Source organism: Cetorhinus maximus, chromosome 19, assembly GCF_964194155.1.
Source record: "Cetorhinus maximus chromosome 19, sCetMax3.hap1.1, whole genome shotgun sequence".
NCBI classification, from domain to species: Eukaryota; Metazoa; Chordata; class Chondrichthyes; order Lamniformes; family Cetorhinidae; genus Cetorhinus; species Cetorhinus maximus.
In genome coordinates this window covers 68,993,272-69,012,386 of record NC_135897.1, presented here as the reverse complement: position 1 = coordinate 69,012,386, position 19,115 = coordinate 68,993,272, and the positions used below count along the sequence as shown (strand labels likewise).

General features: G+C 44.7%; 1 protein-coding gene across 7 annotated transcripts in view; it reads left to right on the top strand.

Annotated features, from left to right (window-relative positions):
• Positions 1-3,355: 3,355 nt before the first annotated feature.
• Positions 3,356-19,115, top strand: part of LOC144693884 (palmitoyltransferase ZDHHC5-B-like) — a 53,560-nt gene continuing 37,800 nt past the window's right edge. For 2 of the 7 annotated variants that reach the window (XM_078564032.1, XM_078564036.1), the window contains exons 1-2: positions 16,207-16,710; positions 16,782-16,903. In XM_078564032.1, coding sequence (XP_078420158.1) covers positions 16,658-16,710; positions 16,782-16,903 — 175 coding nt within the window. In that variant the 5' untranslated portion in view covers positions 16,207-16,657. Of the gene's footprint in view, positions 3,613-16,206; positions 16,711-16,781; positions 16,904-19,115 lie in introns of those variants that run through there. The other 5 variants (XM_078564038.1, XM_078564031.1, XM_078564034.1 and 2 more) reach the window with 5 other exon arrangements.

Sequence of the window (19,115 nt, the reverse complement as noted above, 5' to 3'; positions counted from 1 at the left end):
GGTATAGTTGTATTGAGCATATTTCCACAGTTTTTCTGAAAAGATCTTGGTTCTCAATAGATTTCTTTCCTCAGGACAGTTACTTTGCAAAACTGGGTACAATACCTCTGAGCGAGAAATACAGAGAGGGCACACAGTTTCAACAGCCTGTGTTCAGTGCAGCATTGTCTTTTGGTCTGTCTCTCCCCTGCTTGGTAAGGACCTTTAAGTACCTTGCTTCCTCTACATTCCAGAGAGATTTTATTAGTTCATGTCTGCTGCAGTTATTGTTTCAGAACAGGTAATTGCATTTTTATATCTCACCTCAGAAACATTTGACAAGTTTCAGGATAGTGTGAAGCCAACAGAGGATGGACCTTTCATGCTCCCCAGGGGGTTGAGTGTTTTTTTTCATCCGACTTGGTGGAATGCGAAATTGGGTGTATTGTAGCCATCTGGTAGTTTCATCATTGCCTCTTAGACGGTTCCAGTTTCTTTAAAATCCAGGTGGAAAAAGAAAAATTAGAAATTGTATCTTTAAATTTCACATTCTTGCAACAACATGTAATCAGAAACAAATAAGCATAAAAAGATGTGTGGATACTTAATGGAGCAAAAAAACCAATAGTAATAAGGCCCAACAACAATCTACAAAGAAAGGAAAGGTTCAGTATAAAAATCATTTTTTAACCTGCTCAATTACACATAAATATTGCAGAAAATCATTATCCAGGTTGAAAGGAAGCCTTAAAATAGTGCCTAATGATAGTCATGCACATCCAAGGTATTGGAGGAGAGTGGGTCTTTGTGGCATATTTCCAACGTATTTATTTTGGCACACTGCCAAGGGACTGGATAACTGTGATACATCATTGTGGGATTACATTGTGTGACACCACGCCATAGTGTTGGATGATTGTGGTACTTAGGTGTAGGGGCCATCATTGTGGTAGTGGGTGGCTGTCTTACTTTTCTATAGTAAAATTAATCACCAACGGAAGAAGAGACCCTACTCTCTGGAAATCCCTTCCTAAACTTCCTCACCTTCCCACCTCTCTCCATTTAACCTTCTTAAAATCTGCATGACCTCTTGAGCAATAGGTGACAGCAACATTTAAAAGTGATTGAAAAGAGGACCAGCCTCAGCTTTACTCCACCCTGCTGGAGTATTCAAGGCATTCAAACACCCCCTGAAATTTCTACAATTTAAGAAAATATCAAGTTACATCACACCTTCTTTTCAAAGAATATGCCTTAGGAGAACATAGAAACTGGTCAGATCCACAATTCAAGCAGTGAAAGCTTAGAGTTCTAAATGTTCATGGGTATATTTCAGTGAATAGTAGCGACGTTATTGATTGATTTGCAGGCTTGCCACACAGAACTAGCATTTGGACTTTGTACCTGAGAGGTTTTGTCCAACAAGACTGTTTTCTATTTATTTAACTTATTTGAATTAGTGAAGTTAATAAAGCTTTATTCAACCCTTTTTCTGGAAATTTCTTTTTGAAAAATAGACCTGTCAAAGTGGTTTTGTTTGACCAGTTAAGCTCAAACCTGAACAGACACAGATAAAGATCACCACAGTACAATACAATTTTCATGCCGTGGCACTATAAAATCTCTCAAATAACCAGGACTCAAATTGCTTATTTGACAAATCTTGATCATTGTTGTGAGATAAGCTTGAGCAGTGGCTTGCTCACAGCCAAGCCACAACTTGTATCACTGTGATAGGGAGTGGTGGATAAAGCAATCAGCCAGGATCCTTACTCCTTCCAGCTTCCCTGTGAAGATGCTGGAGGGTGTATGTGTGTTGCTGTTTAGTGAGGAGAGGATCCGGCTGACCCGTGTGAGTGCATTTAGTCAAATAGCCTACAATACTTACTTATTTCACACATGCAGCAAAAAAGCCCCCATTTTAACTCAGGGCAGGAATTGGGCAGTTGGAGACTGAGGCAAGCGGCAAATTGTCCTGAATTTGATAGCAAGAAGCCCATGAGATTTTAACTCCCAGGCTTCACCCGCATGACATGGGCAGTTTCCTGCCTGAAACTAATGGGCAATGGTTGTAGGCAAAAGTGCTATGTCGGGTGGCAGGCGACCACTGCTGGGGACTGTAGGAATGGTTCTCCTCCTGGCCCCACAAGAGAAGTGAACAAAAAAAGTAAAGCAATTTACATTTTTAGGCCTTTCTGGCCCCGACCTTTTTTTGCACTAGGTGGATCTGGTCTGAAAACCAAAATTGCTTCCTTATTCAGGCCTGCAGTTAAAATAGCCATTGATTCTTGATTTAGTCATTGGAGTTCTGCCTACACATTTAACGAAGGTCTGGTTTCCAGAATGTGTCCGCTCGTCCATTTGGCAGAGAAGGTTAAATTTGTAGCCTGCGGGATTGGCCTGGGATGTTGGTGGGACACTTGTTTGTCATGTAAATGGGCATTATTAAAATAACCCATCAAGTTACAATCAATTAAACAAGTTATTAAAAGGTTTTCACTACCCTTGGATCCATACGCCCATGTGAATTCAGAGAGACGAGAACTCATTAAGTTAATATTCATTTAAACATATATTCATTAACAGACGCAGCCAGCAATAAATAAGTATGAAAAGCTCTGTGGATACTTAATGAAGCAAACAACCAATAGAAATAAGGCCCAACAACAATCTACAAAGAAAGCAGAGGTTTAATATAAAATCATTTTCTTTAACCTGCTCAATTAGACATAAATATTGAAGATAATCATTATCTATATTGAAATGAAGCCTTAGTATAGTGCCTGGTGATAGTCATGCACATCCGAGGTATTAGATGACAGTAGGTCCTTGTGGCATATCACCGAGGCATTGATTTTGGCACATTGCCAAGGTATTGGATAACTGGATAACTGTGATACATCATCATGATATTACATTGTGTAACACCATACAATAATGTTGGATGATTATGGTACTTAGGTGGTCAGGGTCCATCATTGTGGTAATGGGTGGCTGTCTTATATTTCTATAGTAACATTAATTACCAATGGAAGAAGAGACTTCAGTTTATCTTGACCTTCCTCTCTGGAAATCCCTTCCTAAACGTCTTCATCTTTCCACATCTCTCCATTGTCTGAAATCTACTTAAAATCTGCATGATCTCTTGAGTAATAGTTGACAGTGACACACCTCAGCAGTAATGCTGATTGTGATCATTTCTCTGGTTACCTCTGTTCCCTCCCTTGAGAAGCATCTTTGTGTCATTTTCTACATTTAAGTTGTTATGGTTGACTGTAATGAACTCAGTGGTAGACCTCAATGAAAATGAGGCACTGTGACATTTGCTTGACAATGAGTTATTGTGACACACCACTGCAGCGATGATGCTTGTGATGATCTCTTTGGTAATGGTGATTGTGATGCAGTATTGGCGTGCTGTATGAATCCCTGTGGATTCTATTCAACTGAACAGAAGTTGGGGAAGAACAGAAACAGCTTCCCTACCAATCCATGGCCTCAAAACCAGCGTATTTATTAGTAATGGAAAATGGATGAAGAACAATGGTGGAGAAGCTCCTGCTACAAGAGCCTGATGGTGTGTTTTACCACCTGTATGATCCTGGGAGGAAGCAGCTTGTTTTTCACTTTCCCGTAAGAACCTTTATATGCAAAGATGAATGGTACCATGTGGTTTGAATTAATCATGAAATGCCTTTAAAGTTTATTATAATTTGTAAACTAATCCCAAAAAACTTGCTTTTAAAACATTAGAAATAAAAAAAGTTATTAACCAATCTGAGCTTTGAAGTATATGGGAAAATGTGAACTTGTTCACTTTGGCAGGAAGAATTGAAAAGCAGCATATTATTTAAATGGAGAGAGATTGTAGAACTCTGAGGAACAGAGAGGCCTGGTGTCCTGGTACATGAATCACAAAAAGTTAGTATGTAGGTACAGAAAGTGATCACCTTATCTGCTGATGCATTCTTAAGTTTATACGCTCTGCCCCGTCCTATCACACTCTTGCTATCATTACCCGTATCACTTTTAACTCTCCTCTCTCTCTCTCTCTCTCCCCCAATGGCCTTTGCTGCTCTGGTGCTATTGGTGTTCCTGCGCTGTTTTTAACTCTCATGTCTTGTTATGAGGGGATATTAATGTCTATAATGTTATTGGAAATTATTCTTAAAATAGAGTTTAGTGGTGTCTGTGTCTGTATGTGTCCTAATTGGATTAAAGCAGCTAGTCTGGGTGCTTTGATGTATAGTAGTTTTGAGATGTTAATTAGGTAAACAGTAAGGAAGTTATAAAGGTTAACTGTACATCTGCATTTGTTGAATAAAGCATTCAAGAGTGGGAGTAAAATCCTGCACCTAGCTGGGAGATGCCAAGCAATGTGTTTATATTACTAATAAAATTAGTGGGATGAAAATGTTATTGTTAGAAGATGTGACATTAAAAACCTAGTAATACAATGGGAAATTTACATTCAAAGGAAAAGCAGAAAGGAGTTTGTGCTTGTAAGACAGAGGCATTTAAGATCTAACCAGCCTTTAAGCCTACAACTGCATCTGCAAAGGAGCCAAATTCCAAGGAACCTCATTTTGAATTTGTAAGGTCAAATGTGCTTTGCCTGGTGTCTGCTGCCTAGGTGGAGATTTACCTGGGAGTGATTAATTTGGGGATTTGTTTAAAAGTTATAATGGTAGTAATTTGTAGATATGTGTATGTGTTTAATTTGTTATTAAATTAATAAATGTTTAATTTAGTTTTATCTTAAAAAACCTCTTGAGGCTCGGTGGTCTTATTCCTCAATTCAGAGCTGCATCTCAAACACACCAATTGAAAATATAGGTTATGACAGTTGTTCAAGTTTCCCTCTGGGATTTAAACAACTCAGCCTTTACCAGCTGCTGTGTCATAACATCTCTTTCTCCCAATGTGCTTTGCTTCTCTGTGATTGGGGTAGAAATTTGACATTAATGGTTCCCTCTTATGGACATACAATGGGCGTAATGAGATCCATATTTTGGGGACCACCATCTAGCATCCTAAGGATCCTAAGACATCTGATCAGATTTTCAATTGGGTAATTTTTCAGGCATCCCTGTCTACCACCTAAAAATGGCATTAGGCGACTTATGCATGCAGATGCCTGTTTAGGGGTCCATACAGGAATGAATTGCAATAGGTGACACAACACCTGGGCCACTCCACTCCACATCCTCCCACCCGCCCCCTGCCAACAGGACTGCTTACCTTTGGGCTGCTGCCATCAAGCAATTTGGCATGACATTCATCTATTTAAAGTGACAAATAGGTGTCAATAGCTCCCCTAATAATGTAAACAAGACCTGAAGCTCAATTTCAGGCCAACATTGGGAATTTTAGTTCAGACGGGCACTAATGGTACGCTGAGCCCATGTTAAACTCAGTGTACATGTATTTTTTTTATTCATTTGTGGCATGTGAGAGTCGTTGGCAAGGCCAGCATTTATAGCCCATCTCTAGTTGCCCTTGAGAAAGCGGTGGTGAGCCACCTTCTTAAACCGCTGCAGTCCATCTGCTGTAGGTGCATCCATAGTGCTGTTAGGAGGGAGTTCCAGGATTTTTAGCAAGTGACAGTGAAGGAACGGTGATATGGTTTCAAGTCAGAATGATGCTTGGTTTGGAGGGGAGCTGGCAAGTGGATGTGTCCCCATGCACCTGCCATCCTTGTTTGTCTTAGGTGGTAGAGGTCATCTGGAAGGTGCTGTTGAATGAGGCTTGGCGAGTTGCTGCAGTGCATCTTGTAAATAGCCCACAGTCCACCAGCCATTGTGAACCAGCGGTAGAGGACTGAATGTTTAAAGTGTTTGTTGGGGTGCTGATCAAGAGGGCTACTTTCTCCTGGTTTTGAGCTTCTTGAGTGTTGTTAAAGCTGCACTCATTTAGGCAATTGGAGATTATTCCATCACAGTCCTGACTTGTACCTTGTAGATCACAAACAGGCTTTGGTGAGACAGGAAGTGAGTTATTCCCAACCTCCGAGCCTCATCCCTGCTCTTATGTGGCTGGACCAATTAAGTATCTGGTCAATGGTGACTTCCAGGATGTTGATCGTGGAGGATTCAGTAATAGTAATGCCGTTGAAATCAAGGGGAGGAGGTTAGATTCTCTCTTGTCGAAGATGGTTATTGCCTGGCACTTCTATGGAGCCAATGTTACATGCCACATATCAGCCCAAGCCTGAATTTTATCTAGGTTATCTACGTTGCAAGCAGGCATGGATTGCTCAATAGCTAAAGAGTTGAAAATGGTACTGGGCACATTGCAATCATCAGAGACCATCCCCACTTGTGACCTTATGGTGGAGTAAGGTCATTGACTAATCAGCTGTAGATAACTGGGCCAAGAACATTACCCGGAGGAACTCCTGCACCAATGTCCTGGGGCTGAAATGATTGACCTCCAACAACCACTACCCTCTTGCTTTATGCTAACTATGACTCCAACCAATGGAGACTTTTCCCCTTAATTCCACTGAACTCAATTTTGTTAAGGTTCCTCAGTCAGATGCTGCCTTGATGTCAAGAGCAGTCAGTCCCGCCTCACCTCCATATGGAACATTTAAAGCCATGACATGATACAAGGAGAATCAGGGCCATGAGTAATCTCTGGGGTTGGTTAGCTCAGTTGGCTGAATAGCTAGTTTGTGATGTAGAGTGATGCCAAAAGCATGGGTTCAGTTCCTGCACCAGTTGAGATTATCCATGAAGGCCCTGCCTTCTCAACCTCACTCCTCACCTGAGGTGTGGTGACCCGAAGGTTAAACTCACCACCAGTTGTCTCTGTGTAATGACAGAGCAGTCTATGGCCCTCTGGGGCTATGGTAACTTTCACTAGGTGAACTAGGGTTAGATGGCAGGTGGTTAATTGGATTGTGAGGCATTGAAATAACAATTATAATATTAAACTGGATGATCTCCTGTGGTGATGCCCATAGAAAGTCAGGACATGGTATTTCCCTCAAAGTGCATGAGTGATATATATAACATGCTATCTTTTAATGTTTTAAAGATACTAAATTTAAATTTAAATATGCATATAAAATTATAGGCCAGGATTCAGCAAAGTGATTGTTAAACCTAGGTAATAAATATTGCTGAAAAAAGACATTTTGTCAAAGCTTTCTGTCTTGCACTCATCAGGACAATTGCAAGAATACAAATGTCAGGGGAAGCAACAATTTTATACTGTATGAGAAGAGAATGCTGATTGGTTGGTAAGTGGGCTCTGATTGGTAGAGGCTTGACCATGAAGAATGCACCAGTTAATGGTGACTGACAATTAACTGTCAAGCATTGTTTGAAATTTAACTGGCAATCGCCATTAACTGGTGCATTCTCCATGGCAATGCCTCTACCAATCAGAGTCCATTTGCCAATCAGTCAGCAATCTCTTCTCATACTGTATAAAGTTGTTGCTTCCCCTGACATCAATATTCTTGCAATTACCCTGATGAATGCAAGATGAAAAGCTTCGACAAACTAACTTTTTTCAGCATTACTCAAGTTCTGTACTACCAAACGACAATAAGTAATAAATATTGATTTGGTATGGGGACGGTGGCATGGTAGTAATGCCACTGCACTAGTAATCCAGTGGTCCAGCCGAATGCTCTGGGGACATAGGTTCGAATCCCACCATGGCAGCTGGTGGAATTTAAATTCAATCAATAAATATGGAATATAAAGCTGGTCTCAGTAATGGTGACCATGACAGCTTTCATCAATTATTGTGATAGTCTATCTGGTTCACCAATATCCTATCAGGAAGGAAATCTGCTGTCCTTACCCAATGTGACTTATATGTGACTCCAGAGCCACAGCAATTTGGTTGAAAATGAACTGCCCTCTGAAATGGACTAGAAAGCCACTCAGTTCAAGGACAATTAAGAATGGGAAATAAATGCTGACACACACCCCATGAAAAATTTTTTAAATGATATGTTATGGTCTGGTTTGAGAGCATTGTTTAAAGGTGGTCACTTATTCCAATGCAGGTTCTGTATAGACTAACCACATCAGCCACATATGATGGACTGCAGTAGCACTGCAAGAACCTTTCTCCTCCACACCGATTCTAGGAATTTATCTCCTACAAGGAGATCTGAATGCAACTAAATTTCAGACACGTGTTTATGTAGTTCTCCAGATATTGCCACTGTATGGTATTACAGTTAAGCTGCGGAGTTCATTATCATTTGCAAAATCGAGTCAGCAAGAAGCCTGCCTACAATGCCTTTTCCAAGTCTTTCTACCATATCATTAAGCATCACAGTTCAATTTTTGCGGCAATTGTTCTTCAAGCCCTGTTACACTTTGCCTGCATGCTGTTGCTATCCCACTTGATTATGGAAGAAAATCTCTTGCAGGGTAAAATAAACCAAGGAAAGTAAGGAAAATGGCCCAGAAAAAGAGAGAAAAGACAGAGCAATAAAAAAATGTTTCAAGACCTTCCTTAACTTATGGTAAAATCTTACTTTTTCTGTTAGTGAGTAAAAAGTAGGAGGTTGGCTTTACTGATTGGGAATATCACCTGTACATACCTGAGAACTAGTACTCCTGAAATGTCTTCTATTACCCTAAGCAAAGGTTCCCCTTCACCGTAGTTGACAGGACACTTGATCAGGTTTGTCCCGGTTTCCAAGCATTAGAACAAGGGCCCATGGTGCTACAACTCTTGAGTTTTCTGCTTTTATATTTTGAATGTGCCCTAGTAACTTAGACAGATATTTATATTACAGCAGCTGTCAGGGTCAGATGGTATTGTTGAGAGAGATAAGTCTGGAGAGTTTGGCTAATAATTTCTGATTCTGGGAAATGCTTTTTGCAACAATTTCTTTGCCATTTTGCCTATGCACACCTGGAGACTTGCTTCTCACTGACAAAGACAGGTCATTGACTGATTCACCATAGCAGTGGGCTAGGGAATCGAAGGTTATTGGGGGTAGATGGGAATGTGGAACTCAAAACACAAACAGATCAGCCATGATCTTATTGAATGGTGGAGCAGGCTCGTGGGGCCAAATAGCCTACTTCTGCCCCTATTTCCTATGTTCATATGTGTCCTACTCAAGTTTTGAAGCACAGGTTCAGTTCAGGCAGCCACCGACAATCTCTAAAATATCAGCCAGACTGTAGCATGAAAATGCATTCGTCAAGTCACGGTTGCCCTTTACAGGAGAGTTGGTCAATTCAGATCAGCATCACAAAAAGGTAACCATGAGATGGGACAATTTACTTTTACAGGGTTGCTGACTTCCCCAGGGTGCAAGAAATATCATATATATTGCTTTGCAGGCTCCCACAGAAACCTCCCTCAACTACTGAATGTACAGATTGTGCTTGTACACATCCAGTGGTTTATACATGTCAACACTCAATGTGTTGGAAGTTGTCAGAAAGCCTTCATTCTTCACACTTCAACCACCCCCAAACTCTTTATTGCACCTCTTCTTTCAGCCCATAATTAATAACTTTGGCCTTCATTCTTTGGAACCTCTTCCCCAAACCTCTCCATCTTTCCCTCTCAAATCCTTTGCAAAACTCTTCCACCAAGCGTATAGTCACCCTTTTAAGGCTTGGTTTTCATCTCATTTGTGTGCACTTATGAAACACCTTGGTATGTATGATTTGTATGTCAAAGGAATACTATAAATGCAACTTTTTTGGTGCCGTTGGGTTGGTTTGACATTGTAAGGATGCAATTATTATTCAAGCATAAAATTACAGAGATATTAATAGAGTAAATGAATGGGAAAAACTGTGGCAAATGCATTGCAATGGGCGGAATTGTCCCCTCCCGCCACCAGCAGGGTTTGTGGTGGGCGGGGGCGGACAATATGTCTGGAGCTGAAAGATCAGCTTCCCGACGGCGGGAACTTGTGATCCCGACCATCCTGGTGGGATAATGGCAGGTCGCCATTCCCACCAGGGGCAGTTGGGAAGCTTGTTTTGCATTCCATAGTCGGGATTAAAATGAATACCCAACCGCAATTTTCGCGCCCTATCCCATCCAATCGACCGTCCTGCCAGTGGGATTTCACGCCACTCCAGAACACATCCGGAGCAACATGGCATGGACAAGTTGGGACTTGGATGGATGCCAGGAACTGCATGTGGAGCCTCAACCAAGTGGAGAATCCAGCAGCAGGTGTATGGCTGCAGCAGGTAATGGTGTGCGACGAGGGCCGAGGGCCTTTGTGTAGGGGGGGGTGGGGGAGAAGGCAGGGAGGAGAGACACATAGATGCGGGGCAGGTTTGGATGTTAAAAGGTGGGGGGTGGGGATGATAGAAGTCATGTGGGGGTCTTGGATGGGTGTGATGGGGGAACGCAGTGGGAGCATCAGGTTGAAATGCTCTTTTATGCATGGGCAGCACAGATGGTGGCCTTGTCCCTGAGGCCCATGCCCAGTTCCCATTCAGTGAGGTGAATATGGAGAGCTGAGGGTTCACTTGCCCTGGTGGCGCAGATGAGGTTATTCGTTCTTTTTCTGCACTGCAGGGCTATCACCTGGTGAATGCAGTTGGCATTTACCACCCTGGCAACTGCAGCCCATGCAGGGTTGGTGAGTTGGGTGGGCCTCCTCTTTCCATTCCTGGGGTAGAGGACATCCCCCCTGTCCTCCACTGCATTCAGCAATTTTTCCAGTGAAACGTCACTGAATCTGGGAGCTGGTGCTCCTTGGGTTCCGTGTTTCAAGTCCTGGCCTTTTAAAAATGGCACCCGGATATGGCGGTGCGGGCGACTTGCTGCCCATTCTGCCGTGAACAATGTCGGGAAACCCCCTGCTGCATAATTAATGATCCCATAATTGTGCAATTCAGCGCAATTTCCCATTGGGCTCCATGGTGGACAACCCTCTCGCTTCCTGACCCCACCAGGAAACTTAGACCCAGAGCCGAAAATCCCAGCCATTGTAGGCAAACGTGAGAACTTAAAAGAATAAAACAGCGTCGTTTCCAAATGACAAAAAGTTGGAAGCAGTGGAGTTCCAAAAAGACTTGGGGATCCAGGTACATAGATCATTATAATGTCATGAACTTGTGCAGAAAATAATCAAAACACTAATGGAGTGTTGGTCTTCATATCTGGACAACATACAAGAAATAAAAGTTATGATACAGTTATACGAAGCCATGGTTAGACTACATTTTTTTTGTTGTTTCACAAGATGTGGGCATCGCTGGCTAGGCCAGCATTTATTGCGCATCCCGAATTGCACTTGAGAAGGTGGTGGTGAGCTGCCTTCTCGAACTTCTATAGTTCATGTGCTGTAGGTACACCCACAGTGCTGTTAGGGAGGGAGTACTGTGAGCAGTTTTGGGAACCACACTTTCAGAAGGATATTTTGGATTTGGGGGAATGCAATTTAGATTTACTAGAATGGTACCTGGACTCCAAGGATTAAATTACAAGGAGATATTGCACAAACTAGGATTGTATTCCGTGGAGTTTAGAAAGTTAAGGGGTGATTTGATCAAAGTTTAAGATTTTAAGGGGAACAGGTCAGGCAGATGAAGAGAAACTGGGCTGAATAATGTAACTGGGAACAGGACTGCTCCACGCTCACGGCAATGTAATATCCAGCATGATGACATCGGGTTGCATTCCCAATGTCACCATCGCCAGGAAGCAAAATTACAATGGGCGGGCAACCCTCAAAATCAGGAGCCCACCATTTTCAGATTGTCAATTAAGTGATAGTTAACTCATTAGCAGCCCAATCAACTGAAATAATATGTTCTGCGGGCAAGAGTGTTCTCTCAGCATGGGAAAAACAACCAGTTATATAAAGTGACCATTCCTCTGTAACTGAGACAGTTCAGGCACGGTCACATCGATATGATGGGAGACGGACTCCTCGCAATTCTGCCCACTCAAGCAATACAGAGAGACCAAAGTGCCAACAAGTGCTCCAAAGCTTTTCACCCCCTGGCACAGACTGCAAAGTCATTAGCATTTTAGTGGGCTGCAGAACAATTGGACGACTGCACACACTGTACAATCCCCTTGCTAAAGCTGGCCCTGGGGCAGTCACTGGTGGAGGCTCTCACAGCCCCTTGCAATGTCAGCAGCCCGGTTTGGGCCAGTCTCCCCCATGGTTCATGCTAACAGTGCAGCCTTGCAGTGTGGATTAGGAGAATGCCTGTGCCTGAGTTGAGAGCACAGCATGCAGTGCAATGGGCAAAGCTGCCGCTTTGGTCAGGTGGAGTGGGGTGGAGGTGGTGAGGTTTTGGGCAGCCATGCAGCGCACTCATCTCTGGCCACACAAGTGGTGGCCAGCACTCTCCGGGAAGCCTTAAGGAGCCTTCACACTTAACCAGGACAGGTTCTTAGTACACCCATACTAACCACATGTCTCCCTCTTTCACCCTGCAACAGGATCATGGAACCTGGTGAACTAGTTGTATGCCTGAAGGCCTACAGAGAGTGAAGAAGACAGAGAAGGGAATGACTAAGGCTCCTGGCTGTGCAGAGGCAGGAGCAGCAACCTCAGGAAGAAGTGGCGGCTGGGGCTCCCACACACGCCATCGAAGAGCCACAGTGATGTGTTGCTGGTCGACACCTAGCTAGGCCCAGGGTCTATAGACGCAGCCTGTCATTCCTGCAGATGACCGAAAACCAGTGCCGCTGAAGACTGCACATGTCTGGGGAACTGGTCGGCCACATCTGCAGGACTTGACCCCAAGGGGACATGGAGTACATCCACTGCCAGTGGCTGTGAAAGTGACCGTGACGCTCAATTTCTATGTCAGTGGCTCTTTTCAGGGCTCCACAGAGACCTCTATGGGATCTCACAAGTCTCCACCCACACAAAAGCATCCATGAGGTCACGGATGCTATCTTTGCAAGGGCACACAACTTTGTGCATTTCGCCCAGAACCAGGACAGCCAAGATGCAAAACTGGATTCGTCCAGATCTCAGGTTTCCCACAGATTCAGGGTGTGATCAACTGCACTCACATGGCACTCAGATCTGCGTTGCAACACACGGTGGACTACATTGAATGTGCAGCTGGTATGTGACCACCAGAAACGCAGCCTGCAGGTGTACGCATGGTTTCCAGGGACTGTGCATGACTCTTACATCCTCAGTCAGTCACAAATCCCTGAAGTCTTCCAGGGTCCTCAGAAGCTGCAGGGATGGCTCCTTGAGGACAAGGGCTACCCACAGAGACTGCAGCTGATGACACTGTGCGGCGGCCTCAGACAGCAGCAGAGCGACGGTATAGTGAGTCTCATGCTGCAGCTTGCAACTTGGTGGAGCAGACCAACGGGATGCTGAAGACACGGCTCCGGTGCCTGGACTGGTCTGGTGGAGCCCTGCAATACAGTCTGCAGAGGGTGTCACGCATCGTCGTTGTCTGCTGCGCTCTTTACAACCTGGCGCTGCAACGGAGAGAGGAGCTGGCTGAGGAGGAGATGGAGGAGCCAGAGGTCTTCCCCGATGAGGAGGACGCCAACGGGGATGAGAATGAGGAGGCCCTCAGAGGTGACGATGACAGGGATGAGGCCCTCGCACTGGCTAGATGAGGCAGGCGCGCTCGGGAGGCCCTCATAGCTGCTAGGTTTGTGGAGGATGATGACGACATGCAGTGAGCTGACCACATAGATCCTCATATCACATTTGTGATTTTTTGACTCCAATCTGGCTAATGGCAGCACGAATACCCTCTGTGAGAATGCTCCTGTCATGGAGAGGCAGTGGAGGCCCGAACAGTCACTTGATCGCAGGAGGATAATGATGACATACAGTGAGGACACTCCATCAATCTTCACATAGCTTCTGTCTGGCAGAGGGCAGCTCGCTTGTGCTCTGTGATCAGGGTCACATCATAGAGACTCAGTCATGAAACTTTAGAAGCATCTGATCCTTTGTCCGCCTTCAGCACCTGAGCCCTTCGGGAGCACAGCATCAGTAGTCACAGATGCTGAAGAGGTGGGAGCCAGCCCCACCTTAAATGTGCTGAGAGCACATCGAGAGAATGAGAAAACTCTGTGGTGCCTGCCCACTACATTCTGGCAGCAATGACAAGCATCGCCGAGGTGCAGGCACCAGTAATGTTTCCAGGGAGTGTGAGGCCGATCTCTCACTTTGGTTTGAAGGCTGCACAGAGCACAGGGAAGAGGCCCTGGACAGAGGCAACTGCCTTTATCTTGTCCAGAAAGGTTTCACACCTGAGTGACAAGAACACAGTTCATCGGAACAAGGAGCCATAGGCAAGGAGACATTCTTGGGAGTTTATTGACAATAGTGAACAGTATGTACAAATGATTTAACACCCATGCCCAGGCTGTGCAACTAATTCTCCTTAACTTTCCTAACCCTGCTGTTGCATCTTGGTGCTCCTCAGACATCCACAACGAAGGTGGAGGCAGTCTGCTGACTGCTACGCTCTGTCTGTGATGACCTGGGTGGATGTCTTCTGGAGGGCCGAGACTTGCAGGGCCCCAGCCTGATTTTGGGGTCCTGCTGTGTAGCAGTGGCATCCTCTTCAGCTTGTGGAGCTGGAGCTACTGAGGTCACAGGAAGAGAGTATTTGAATGGGCTGGGCACTCTTGGAGTCAGCTGGGTGGATGGCCCCGGAGTTTGCATCGGCTGATCCTACTCCCTATGGGTGCCCGAGGGCCCCAGGCAGACTCCTTGAGGAGAACCAGTAGCTGGAGGGAAATCGAGCTGCCCGGCACCCCTCTCATGTACACACTGTTGGGAGCCAACTATGGCGTCGATGATGGAGTTGAGCCTGTGCAGCGGCGCAGGGCCAATGTCCAGGACCTAGGTCTCCATGACAGCCACCATCCTACCAGTGTTGACCTCGGTGCGGTGGCATGCCGGCGTTATCACCTCAGCCTGAAGGTGGACAGACTCCTCCATCGTGCCTTGCAATCTGAAGGGTGCAGCAGACATCCCTTCCTGATGTTCCCGAGCTTGCCTTTGTAGCTCCAGCAACTGTGACATGACCGAGTCCAGAGGCTCGTCATCTGACTCGGACTCAGCAAATTTCTGGCTTCCAGCAGTCCTCCAGTGAGACACCAGGGAAGTCCTGCCTCTGCCTGTTATGGATCAGACAGTGCGATGTGCTCACCAGATTGTGATCCTGAGGCTATTCTAAAGCTAGGTCCCACCGAGCTGTGTGAATCTGCGCTGGTGGAGGGTGTGGATGAGCACTGTGATGGGATTTCAAGGAGGGTGCCTTCAGATTCCTCTTCAGAGGTTTCTTTGGGGCTTGATTGGAGGCCCTGGGTCATGGACTCCGTCAGCTGTTTCCCAGATGTGCCTGTGAAAGCTGGGGGAGATAATTAGTGACTGGCAGTGGCCTGTGAAACAGGACACATCACTCACAGCATGGTTGTCTGATGTATGTTACACTCCTGAACCTTCGTCTGGTAGAGCAGCACCAACCTCACTGTCAGCACAGGACCGATCCAGATTCCCGTCGGCCAGCTGGATGGCTCTGTTTTCAAAGCCGGCGAGGACCTTGATTTCAGGCATTCCTCTACCAGTCTGTGACCTCTCCCTGTTGTTGTGTGCCAGGTGGTCCTGCATGAATAGAGATGGAGAAAGTGTAAGCAGAGCGCCTGCCCGGCCAGATGATAAGTGTGTCTGTCCTATGTGGGTGACGAGTGGTCCCATGGACGAGATGAGGGCAATGAAAGTGTGTGTGAGACAATGAATGGTGATGTCCCTTGAACCGGCAGTGAGTGAGATCCCTGTGGATGTGTGATGGGTTTGTGAGTGTGGGTTGAGAGTGATGAGAAGAGTGACTTACCCTGGTGGAATGGAGGAGATCATTCATCCTCCTGTGGCACTGGGTGCCTGTCCTCTTTTGAAGGGCGTTGGCGCTGATGTGTACGTACCTCTCCATAATGGAGCCTCAAAGGTGCAGAATCGTTCCGTTCAATGAAAACAGTCAAAAATAAATTAAAAATCTCACTCTGGCAATATTTCCAAATGATTATATTCAGGAACAAAGTCTTTTTACGTCAGACAAACAAATATCCTTGGTGCAACTAACACAACCCCGAGCCAGGGGTCCCTTTAAATGAATGACCATGACCTCCTTCCTGGCAGCTCAGTGCCTAGACGTCCAATCCTCAATGGTCCATTGAGCGAGTAGCCCATTCTTCACTGACGCTGTTGGCCGGTAACCAGCCTGGCTGTTGCTGATTAATGATTAGTGTATTATCCAGCATTCTGGAAAGGTGGGGAAAGGAGTTGGTGATCCACACACTTCCAGGCTGGACTCCTACCTACCTCCATAGGCTGTATTATTCAGCCAATTATTTCTACTGGCTGGGATGTCTCAGACAAGGCAGCAGAGTCTAAAATTACGGTCAGACCATTCAGGGATGAAATTAGGGAACACCTCTACTAGTGTTACAAGTGTTAGGTATTAGGGGATATGGGGTAGGTATATGGAGTTGGATCACAGATCAGCCATGATTTCACTGAATGTCAGAACAGGCTCAAGGGGCTAAATGGCCTCCTCCTGTTCCTATATTCCTATGAAAGGAAACAAAGGCAAAAAGCGAGATAGAACAAGACAGTAGGAGTTGGTTATTGTGGTCAATTACAGGAAGAAAGAACGAGAGAGAGAATTGTTTTGGCTGTGAGCAGTACCTTTAAAAGTCAATTTTTTTTCAAAAAATGGCAACAGAGATCAAGAAACTGCAAATCTGGGTTGTATCCTTATATACAAGGTACGTACTTACTGTCTTGTTAATTCCAGATTATGAAATTCATTTTTCTAAAGGTTGCCTCTCTTTTTCAGTTGTGCTTTCTTGGCTGTTAAAGTTTCCCTGGCATTCCCAATCGCTGCTGGAATCTTGTTCATACTGTGCTTTACAAGTTTCATTATCACCAGCTTCATGGACCCCGGAATTCTACAACAAGGTAAAGCAATTTAATTTCTCAAAGAAATGGACAAAGCCGTCAAACCTTACTCATTTGACATGGGATCCACTCATTATAAAACCTGTTTTGATAAATCAGGCTGTATAGAGCATGTTTTTCAGGCACTATGTCATTACCTCAGCACACAAAGTGGCAGCAGGATTGTTGTAGGCACACACTTTCAGCCAAAAATGCATTGCTCTTCATTTTGGTACAAGCAGGAGTGATTGCGTTATAATTGTATGCTGGTAGCATTTAATGTCAAAGTTAATTTATTCAGATGAAGCCTATCTGCTGCATCTGAAATGGGCTAACCAAGTAGCAGCTATCCATTGATGACAGCACACTATACAGCCAAATGCAAAGATGAGCTTACTGCCAAGTCAAACCCTCACAACAGGAAGGGCCATCTTCCATCCCAGCGTGCATCACGGTGAGTCGCACGAAGGAAGAAGGGAATAAACACCATACAGACGAGCCCAGAGTTTGTCTGCCACTTAAAGAACCAGATAAACCAACCACCATCTATCAAGACAGTTGGAGAATTGACAAAGAGTGATTCAATGCCAAAGAAAGGAAAAAGAAGATGATAAGACGCTCAGATGCCAGAACAATCTCCAATTCAACAAAGTTTACCTGCAGTGACAAAGCCTACCACCTCTCCGACAGTAGGGAGAACAAGATGTGTAAGGGTTATAAGGCCTGCATACATACATACATACAAACAAGGAGCAGGCCATTCAGCCCCTGGAGTCTGCTTAATAAGATCATGGCTGATCTGATAGTAACCTGAAATCTGCATCCCACCTACCCCCAATAATCTATCACCCCCTTGCTTACTAAGAATCTATCCACCTCTGCCTTAAAAATATTCATAGACACTGCTTCCACCACCTTTTCAGGAAGAGAGTTCCAAAGACTCACAACCCCCTGAGTAAAAAGATTTCGCCTCTCCTTAAACAATGACCCCCAGTTTTAGATTCTCCCACAAGAGGAGTCATCCTCTCCACATCAACTCTGTCAAGACCCCTCAGGGTCTTATATGTTTCAGTCAAGCCACCTCTTACTCTTCTAAACTCTAGCGAATACAAGCCTAGTCTGTCCGGCCCACTCATTCCAGGTATTAGTCCAGTAAACTTTCTCTGAACTGCTTCCAACGCATTTACATCCTTCCTTAAATAGTGTGACCAGTACTATACACAGTACTCCAAATGTGGTCTCACTAGCCCCTGTGCAACTGAGGCATAACCTCCCTAATTTTGTATTTAATTCCCCTCGCAATAAATGATAACATTCTATTAGCTTACCTAATTACTTGCTGTACCTGCATATTAGCCTTTTGTGATTCATGCACTAGGACACCCAAATCCCTCTGCACCTCAGAACTCTGCAATCTCTCACCATTTAGATAATATGCTTCTCCAGACTGCCTGAACCTATGAACTCAGAGACTTTGGAGGAGGGTGGGGGAGATGGGGTAGTGGTAATGGCATAATACATGGGTAAACTGGGATAACATGTAAATACCTTGGTTAAAACTTGGGGTGGGGGAGGTGTAGTATAAGGGTCTGGCACATAAAGGGTTAACATGGGACTGAGTACAGTATTACCCACAAAGTGCTGTAACAGAACACATGACCCGCACCTAGGGGTCGGTTAGTGTTTGATGGAGTTGTGTCTAGAAGAAAGCATGGATACAGCTCCCAGCTTGGACCTTTACTGTGCCTATGCATATAGTTTCTAGTAGTTAATAAATACTTACTGATGAGCTATCTAAAACTACGAATACCTTAATAAGGCCCAACGGACTAAGTCCAACACCTTACAACACTCTCCAGCAAGTTGGCAACTGTGGTGTCCTATTTCTCCGTGCAACTCCTGTGCATGTGCCGAGTGAGTTGCCATGTGTAGATCCTCCATCAAACCTAACATTTAAGCAACTTACTGTGTTCTGTCTATATCTGAGCTGGCAGCTATAGGAGGTAGGTCAAGTCACAGTGCATCTTCATGATCATTCTTGTCCTCTTCCTCCTTTGGCAAAGGGCTTTACATTCTGAAGAGCTGAAATGAGGAAGTGGCATGGCTTAATCTGTGGTGCAAGGAAAATGAGAAGGCACTATGTAAATGCAATTTTTTCTTTCTTGACTTGAATGGTTACGAACAAGAACTCAGTAGGTTATTGTTTATTGTGGTGTGAATGTGCCTCTCTGCA